Source organism: Hydra viridissima, unplaced genomic scaffold (assembly GCF_058129835.1).
Source record: "Hydra viridissima isolate aposymbiotic clone 2 unplaced genomic scaffold, HvirCarnegie_v1 scaffold_15, whole genome shotgun sequence".
In the NCBI taxonomy this organism is placed as follows: Eukaryota; Metazoa; Cnidaria; class Hydrozoa; order Anthoathecata; family Hydridae; genus Hydra; species Hydra viridissima.
The window spans coordinates 6,867,801-6,877,504 of record NW_028324314.1 but is presented as its reverse complement, the minus strand read 5'-3'; the positions used below and the strand labels follow the sequence as shown (position 1 = coordinate 6,877,504).

The following is a 9,704-nucleotide window of genomic DNA, read 5'->3' as shown; positions in this document are numbered from 1 at the left end:
ATTATAAAAACACATTGATAAAACAACTATAAAGCACTTATTACCACATACACATACATATCAGAAAAGCATATATACAAACAATAAACGTGTGCAAACAAAAATTTTAAAAATGATGCGAGAAAATTTAAAAAGATACAAAATATATATTTACAAACAATAATCGGCGCTACTCGACTTTCTCCCCCCCCCCCCCCCCTAATTTTATGATTGATTCTGATAGAGAATTTTATGCTGATTCATAAAAATATAAAAACATAGACCTGAAAATCAACGGAAAGTGCTCTAATTCGAAGTCAAAGTTGTAAAAAATCCCATTAAAAACCCTAATATTCGCCATTTTGAAAATAATAACTTAATGAACTTAATAATAATAATAACTTAATAATAACTTAATGAAACAAAAGCAATACATTAATAGCATGGTTTTTACGTTAAAAAAGTTGTTAAAGTATGTTTATCTAGCGCAATTTTTTGTGGCAATGAAAATAGCCGTTTTTTAATTATTAGAGAATAAACTATTTTGCAAGTAATTTACTTTTGTAATAAATTTTAAAAAAGAATTCAACAGATTTTTTTCCTAAAAGAAGAACTTTTGAAACTCAGTTGTTCTATCACATGTAAAATTTAGAAAATGTAACCTTCAAACCGTTTTTTTTAATAAAAAAAAACCAGCGTACGATACAATAATAATTATTCATCAATTTTTCTACATTCTCAAATTCTACGTTCAAACTTTATTTGAAATCTTCTATTAATTTCATTTCCTTATAACACTTTCGTTACCATACATTAAAATAATAATGCAAAGGCTTATGGAAACCAGGTTTGTTTATTGCGCAATGTAACGGTAATTAATTTTTGTTGAAAATGAAAGCGTTTAAAAAAAAAATGGCGATTATTAGGGTTTTTAATGGGATTTTTTACAACTTTGACTTCGAATTAGAGCACTTTAATAATAATAATAATAATAATAATAATAATAATAATAATAATAATAATAATAATAATAATAATAATAATAATAATAATAATAATAATAATAATAATAATAATAATAATAATAATAATAATAATAATAATAATAATAATAACAATAATAATAATAATGATAATAATAATAATAATAATAATAATAATAATAATAATAATAATAATAATAATAATAATAATAATAATAATAATAATAATAATAATAATAATAATAATAATAATAATAATAATAATAATAAAACCGTTTGATTTTTCCATTAAAAACGAATAGTAAAGAACAAAGTACAAACCTCTTTATCCGTTTCAAAATAAATTTTCTGAAATTTATTAAAATAGAACTCTTTATGCGTTCAAAACAGCAAAGCCTTTGGTGTGTTTAGTTTGCATTCGAACATAATTTTTTTTTTTTTTAAAAAAAATGTATTTTTCCTTTGAAATAAGATACTATGTTATCAGCAAGTTTTCTTAATGTTAATCTAGCTACACTTTCATGTTTAGTATCACAATTATAAATTTTGTTTACTATTGATTACTATTTTACCAAAATAGTTAGCATAAAAACTTATTCAAACTTTTTACAGAAATTTTACTTCAACTTTCAATTATTCTATCAAAGTAAATCTCAGCTTTTATCTGATCAATCTGAAGCTTTTTAACAATTTCAATTGTTTTATCACCATAAATTGAGCTTTCTTGTTGCAAGACACTTTTTTTAATAGTGAGAACAAGATCTAAAAAACATATTCAAAAAGAGCCGCATGCGGTGAGCTAGCCACAATGGCATTCCAAGAGCGACTCCTCCTCACCCTGACACAACTATGTCAACAGAAAAACTAACCCATCAAACTATATTAATTAACGCGTTTAATTTAGGAAGTTATTGAAATAATTGATCTATGTTTCCTGAAAATATATAATTTAACATAATATTTCAATAACTCTAAGATAATATTAACTTATTTGAGTTGTGTAGAAACGAACATTTTAATCAAATTAGTTAAACATGTTCAATTATACCAAATCATTGTTTGTAATAGAGTCCACTTTTCCAGATGTTTTTTAGAGGGAATTTAAGTGTCCGTGGATAGATTGTGAAGCTTGCTGGCTGAACCTATTGAGAGCTGAGTTATAGAAAGTGAAGAAAATAATCAAATGATTAAATGTACATGGATTTGAAGTGCTCACACTTTTTTCCAAGTTTAGATAAGGTTATATGAATGCTTAGTCTGAAAGTCAAGCAAGTATATAAACCAAAACAAACATCACGTACATCATTTTCCCAAATTGCTGCAATAAATGCATAGTGACCAATCACTCTCCTTTAGAGAGAACAGTCCTCCTTTTATATGTTTCCTAAAAGTGTTAGCAAAGTTTTCTTAAAAAAGTTTAAAAATATTTTTATTATCCATATGTTATATTATAGGTATTATTAGTATTATTGTTGTAATGCTTCTTTTATATGCTTTTTTTTTTAAATTTTTTTGTTCTCCTTATATAAAAAAATAGACACCTTAACAAATGGGATTAGCCTATATTCATTTTCTTCCATTTGTTATTCTAACTTATCAATATGATTTAGCAACTGTTTCCATATAATGCTGATAAATTATCCTGAATGTAGTTTTGGGCACTTAACTTTACCTTCTCTATTCCATTTTCTATAATTAGCAGTAATTTTATTTGTTCACTTTTACATCTCTATAAATAGCTTTTTTATTGACTCAGAGAAACATAAAATTTTTTAGGAAGAGCAAATCAGATTAAACTATCAATATCATTAAAGTTTAATACCTTTAAATAAAAGTTTAAGAACAATTATTTAAAAATTTCTAGCTACAAACTAAGTTCCCAAACTTAGTTGCAAACTGAAAATGTAAGCATTTTTTCAAATTGAACCCATGATTGAATATAAGTTTCGTGGATTAAGGATAAAATTTAACTTTGGAGCATTCATACTATAAACATGGGAAGGCTATGAATAATGCTTGCAAGTTTTATACATACTGTAAAAAATTCCATATCAAGTTTCTAGATTGATTAATTAAATTACATTTCCCTTAATATCATGATAAAAGTTCTTTTCGCATGTTTTAACATATTTATTAAGGTATAGATGTGTGACATTTGTAAATATCCAAATAGATTTTGTGCAATTAACTACCTGTTTTTTCAAAAGTGTATTTTTAACATTTATATACAATAAATTTGTGAGATCATGCTTTATCCAAAAGTTTTGATATAAAATAATTGTGTGTGTTTATATATATATATATATATATATATATATATATATATATATATATATATATATATATATATATATATATATATATATATATATATATATATATATATATTTATATAAATATAAAATATCTATGTATTTTTTTTTGCACAATGAAATCAGAAGAACTTTTTTGGTGCTTTCATAGCTTTTTTAATGTTGCTTTATCCATAATTTATATATAGCATTAGTTGTAATATGTGTTTATACTTTTTTTAAGTTTAATTTTATAATGTTTTTATTTGATATATTAGTTCCAAACCTTAACAATGTTTTAAACTTACTCATAGCATCAGGAAATAATTATAGTAATGTCATTGAATAGAGATTTTGAGGATTCAATTGATTTGGCTTCAAGAACTAGTGATAGAAATAAGATGTTTTCTGTTGAGGGAATTAATTCAAGAAGGTTTACATCTTTAAATTATGAGGATTGGAATGTAAGTGTACTATTCAAGCATTACTACATTAAATACATCGGGTGGTCCTAAAAATTTTTTTTTAGTAACTTTCTGCAATTTGAACTCAGTTATTTGGCTAACTTTATAAATGCATCTTTTGGACAAATTTTGATGCAAATTTATTCATATTTAGAGGTTGCACAACACTCTTGACTAAATAAATTCTGTATTAAAATAGTGCACATATGCAACAACTGAACTGAATAGTCTATATACAAAAACTGAACTGAATAGTCTATAACACAATCAGTTGTGATACAATTCCTAACAAAATACAAAATCTATTACAAGAATATTTTTCATTTAAAAATTAACACAGTCATTGCAGTGAGGTGGTAAAACAGGGCAAAAATAAGGAAAAACAGTTTCTGCTATTTCATGATTGTCTATCATCAAGTCAACTAACTTTTAAATTCCCTGATTACGTAAAAAGCTGGACTAAAGTCTGTCAGACTACAGTAACAATTTTTTTTGAAATCATTTTGAGAGATTTCTGAAATAATAGCTCATTTTTCTGGAACTTATATAGAATGTTCTTGTAAGAATACTCTTTGCTCCTCATCATTGGTGGCGAAGGCATTGAAATCCTAAAATAGTTTGACTCCACTTAAGCTGTGTCACTCATTCATCACAAAAAGCAAAGCTAGCATCCAAAGAAGTCACAATTTATTTCACTGTTATGAATTCTTGTATCAACTTTGGGTACTATTTGTTCCATATATCTATTGGCTGAGAAGATACACATCAGGTAAGTCAAGAATACTGGTAGTCATAAAAAGCTCAGTGATTTGTCTGCATAAATGAACTTCTTATTCATTTGCTGTGGTAGGCCTTCTCAACCTACCTTTTACTGTAATTTTGTAACTGTCAGCATTTATTTTCGCACTTTAACATTTGAATTAAAGAAGATAATACAAACTGTCACTTAACTTAGGTACTAATAATAACAACTGAATTCTAATATATTTAAAACAAACAAGTAAGTTGCAAGTCATTTTTTAGAGTTGTGATAGATACAAGAGTTTCAAACCAAGCATAGATGTAGATGTACAACACAAACAACATCTTATCAACATTGTTTCCCTGAGCTTGTGCTGCAGCTGCTGGATAGCATTTCAGTTAGTTACCTGTGACATCTTTAGTCAGGATGACTTGTTTTTTACTGTTACTGAAAATATTTTCCATTTGGTTTTCTTTATATGACCGTTTGGTTTTATTTCCTTTTGGTTCTCTTTATATGAACAATGTATCACCTTTATATGACTCTGCATCACATTTCTCAGTGTATGCTTCATCCATGTTTTCTTTACTGAAGAACAAATACATCAGTTTATCATTTTTGATTTGGCTTTTTATCTTTGTTTTTCTTTAGTTGCAGTTTATTAGTTTTTTGTTCTTATCACTTTATGCTTTCTTTGTTTATTCTACTCATGAAGCCTTCCTTGCTAGTAACTTTGACAATCAAAATTATCTGTAATTTTTTTTGCATCCTGACAGGATATGTCAAAAACTATTGAACATACAGCTGAACAGAGTTTTGTTTTCAGCTTATTTTTCAGTGCTTTGGTGTATTGCCTTTTTAAGACATTACTACTTAGCATGAAATTTTTTTTATTCTGATATCTTTAACTAGTAAAAGTTGTTCCTCCAGATTTCCTAAATATGTCAATCAATTCTGTAACAGTTTGAAAAAATGAACAGTTTGTATAAGATTTCTTTTCACGTTTTTATGATGAAAGAAGAAAACTGTTTTTTAGTACTTATGTGTATAAAGGCTTAGTTCATTTACCCAATCAGCCTAATTTTTGTTAAAAACCTTATTTTCAAAATTGTATTGTTTTTGTTGTCATAACTTTTATATTCCGTGGCTGAAGCTCATTTAAAGAAACAAATGCAAATAGAGTTAAAGGAGAAATCAGGTTTTTAATCTATTAATCCAGTGGATTAGACTGTCTTCTCTGCACTAATAATCTGGTATATTGTTTAGATACTGACAAAAGACTATTCAAATAATTAGGACCCTATAGCTACTTTGCTGCAATTACAAAGTAAAAAGGTAAACTGGCTCTAGAACTTATCATCAACACTAAATCAATTTTTATATTACAACTTTTTAACTTCTATCTTCAGCAAATCATTAACCTAAAAATATCTTATTCTCATACTTAATTTCAGATGAAAGCATAAGTAAAAAACTAAACATAACTTAAGCATTATGAAAACAGAGCCTACAACATAGACAATATTGTCATGTTAGTAATATTAGGTATTAGCGTCTTTCTTCACACTTATGAATTAACTTCAAGGTGATTGTTTAACCTCTAAATCAATCAAAGTTAATCAAATTTTCACAAAATGTTCTTTCATGTAATAGTTTATATCAATATATATGTAACCTTATTCTTTACCATGCTTATGTGGACCACCCTAAGATGCAGGGCTAAAAAAATATGTCCAATTACCAATCAAATATTGTCCAACATTAAAAATTTAGTAACATAAAACACACAGGCCAACAAAAAATTATTGTGCTAATATTGACAGTTTTTCTTACATGATTTAAATGTACTGAATTTTAATCTTTATTTATTGCAAACTACAGATTTTTTGTGATTTTTTGCAAAGTGTTGGTAATTTACAAACAGTTGTCTAACATCATGTGTTTTTTGGTAATGATCTTTGTCTTAATATCTTCATTAAACCACTCCCCTTGCTGTAAGTTTTATAAAACAGTAAACTTGCTATTTTATAAAAGATATATCTAAAACTCCTGCTTTTTTATCTAATCACAAACCTGGAAATGCTGAAACTATGTTCTTAAAGAAACGCTCTCAGTTCTCAGTGCCTTATTAAATTGTTTCATAGAGCCAATTTTAAAATGGTGTGGTAGAAAAACTTTTTTTTTTTTTGTGAAAAATTGGTTCATTCTCAATTTTTGGCATGCCTACTGCAAGATTGGCATGAATAAACCATTCTTTTTATATCTAGTGCTGATTTCTTGCTCAATTATCTCACACGCAAAGATAACATGGATATTCAGTATATCCATGTTATAACATTGGATATTTAGTATATCCAAGTGGTCAATAATGTGGTTTGGTGATTCTTGCTAAATCACTCCAAAACCTAGACCTTTTCTTTTTCATTTTTTCCAATCACAAAGAATCTTTTCATAAATATGGCATGATGAAGCCAAATATTTGTCTTGATCACCAATCTGAAGATTGAAATAAGAACTATGCACTAGTTTTACAAAGTTGGTAGTGTTTTTTTTTTGTTGGACAAATGTAACAGCTGCAACACATGTAATAGAATAAGTTAGGATTGTGTCTGCACTTATATCTTTTTGAAATGTTATTACTACCTTTTTGTAATTATTATATGGAAATGCCTATAAAAAAAGCTAATTTTTGAAAAATCAACAAATTAAATATTTTAAATATTTAATTTGTTGATTTTTGAATGCCAACAAAAAATCTACTTAGATTTGAAATAAATGTCAAAAAGTACATAAAGTTCAGTTTAAAATATCTCATGCAATGGAAAAAGTTTTTTTTTTTTTGTCCTGTGATATTATATTAATATGATAATATCATATTATTCTAAGATCTTAATATCAATATTAATACAATATCATGATATTGTAAAGTATTTGGTCAGCCTATCTATATACATAAAACATTTTAAACAAAACAGTTATAGTCTTATAGTAAAATCTAAAGTCTAAGTTGTATAACATTTTTTAGACTTTTTCGATGGTTTGTAGCTAATTTTTTTTATTCTATTTTTTTATCTAGGCTAGCTGTATGGGTGTGAACAGAAGTGGGAAATTAGCTGTCTTAGCAGCGTATTCCTTTTTTAAACTTTTTTATGCATTTTGATGTGTTTGAATGTGTTTTTCTTAAACTATTGATTTCTTGGATACATTTACTTGTAAATCTGAATTTAGATAGTCTGAAAGGTTGTTCATACAAAATCATTAGGAAAAACCATTCTTATTCAAATTACATGAATTGTTTTGATAATAATAAATATATTTAACAAATATATTTAACTAATTATTTTTACAAATGTGAAAACCTGTTCTTGTAGAGTTTATAAAGGCTTATGAACTGATTTTAAAAATGGAAAAGTCCATTTTATTAATTTATTGTACTCAGTAGCAGTCTGGGCCTTTCATACGTAAATGAGCATTTACTTTCTTATTATAATATTACACGATATGGTTTACTTTATAATATCTTAAAGCTTAAAATAGATAACTTTTGTGATGCCGTAAAAAAGTCAACAGAATGCGGACCAAAGGAAGCTATAAATATAGACGTGACGTTTTTTGGACATTATAAAAAGATATATAAATGTAAAGGGCTGATGTTAAGAGACAGAATATATTTTGTATCAGAAAATCTGAGTATTCGTTAACGACACAACAATGGCGCTACGAGTAGGATCTGATTTAACTTTAGATGATCCAGACAATGCAGAAGCCTGGATTAGATGCTTTTCAGCTACTGCACGATCAAAAAAACTAACAGATGAGGCAAACGGTAATCGCGATATAACTGATTTATTTCTGTCAAAAGCAGGTATTGATGCAATTAAAAAGATTTCGCTTATGGTATATCCGGAAGAATTAGAAAGGATGATGTTTACTGACATTAAAAATGTTATTATGTCCTATTTAAGACCTCAAAAAAGACTAATCATTGCTGAAAGAGTCCGATTTTTAGCTCTAAAACAGCAAAGCAATGAAAACATTGTATCATATGCACAAAGATTACGCGAAGCATCACGTTTTTGTAACTTTGAAAAATTAGGAAAAGATGGCCAGACTGCAGAAGATGATCTTATTCAAATGAGACTAATTGATGGGTTGCATTCTTCTGATCAGAGAATTAAAGCTCTTGAAATGTTACAAAATGGTGAATATCCTAAACTAGGATCTTGTGTTGATTTCATCAGGCAGCTAGAACAAATATCCTCTTTTAGTGCACAGAACAACATTGATGATGTAGAACCCCTTTCAGTCAACCATATGGATAAAAATAAAGATAAACCAAATCAATGTAAATACTGTGGTCTTCAACACTTACCACGAAAATGCCCAGCATTTGGAAAAAACTGTAAAAAATGTGGGAAACTAAACCATTTTCAAAATGTATGCAAATCAAGTAATAAATATGAAAGAAAAGTAGATGAGATAGAGAATGATGATGTAAGTGTTTATTCTATTTTCACCAATGACTCGAACTCAGAAACTTATGTCAAAATAAATGACTTTAATATAAAAATGCAAGTGGATACCGGAAGTCAAGTCACAATTATACCAAGAAATTTTTGGGAGCTAATGTCTAAACCTAAGTTAGAAAAATGCCACCTTCGCTTAAAACAATTTGATGGCACAATTATTAAAGTTTTAGGAGAATTTGAGGCAACACTGGAAACAAAATCTAAAATAAATATTGTAAAAATTATTGTTGCAGACTGTATAAAGAATCATGGTTTAATTGGTATGGACATAATAAAAGTAAAGGCGACAAGTTTGGTTAACAGTGTGGAACCTAGTGTTACAGGACGATTATTAAATTACAAAGCAAATATATTAATAAAAAGTGGCATGCAACCGTCTTATTTTGAGTCTCGACCTCTTCCTATTCATGTACGACCATTAGTGATAAAAAAGCTCAATGAAATGATTCAACAAGGATTGCTCCAAAGAGTTCCACCTGGTGGAAGCAAATGGGCCTCACCACTTGTTATTGTCAGAAAACAAGATGGAGATTTACGCATATGTGCAGACTACAAAATAGGGGTTAACCAAAAAATTTGTTCAGACTCATATCCTATTCCAAATATTGAAAATGTATTCCATAAGATGGCAGGAATGAAGTATTTTGCTAAAATTGACCTCAAGGGGGCATATCACCAAATTGAGATGGATAAGGATGCACAGGAAATAACAACAG

At 27.4% G+C, this 9,704-nt stretch overlaps 1 protein-coding gene across 10 annotated transcripts in view; it reads left to right on the top strand.

Annotated features, from left to right (window-relative positions):
- Positions 1-2,031: 2,031 nt before the first annotated feature.
- LOC149878407 (GATOR2 complex protein WDR59-like) overlaps positions 2,032-9,704 on the top strand; it is a 55,684-nt gene continuing 48,011 nt past the window's right edge. For 2 of the 10 annotated variants that reach the window (XR_016447505.1, XR_016447506.1), the window contains exons 1-2: positions 3,555-3,717; positions 7,536-7,585. Coding sequence is in view for 4 of the 10 variants with exons in the window: in XM_090072450.1 (XP_089928576.1) it covers positions 3,589-3,717; positions 7,536-7,585 (179 nt within the window). In the remaining 6 variants the exon portion in view is untranslated. Of the gene's footprint in view, positions 2,202-3,554; positions 3,718-5,750; positions 5,795-7,535; positions 7,586-9,704 lie in introns of those variants that run through there. The other 8 variants (XR_016447503.1, XR_016447501.1, XR_016447502.1 and 5 more) reach the window with 5 other exon arrangements.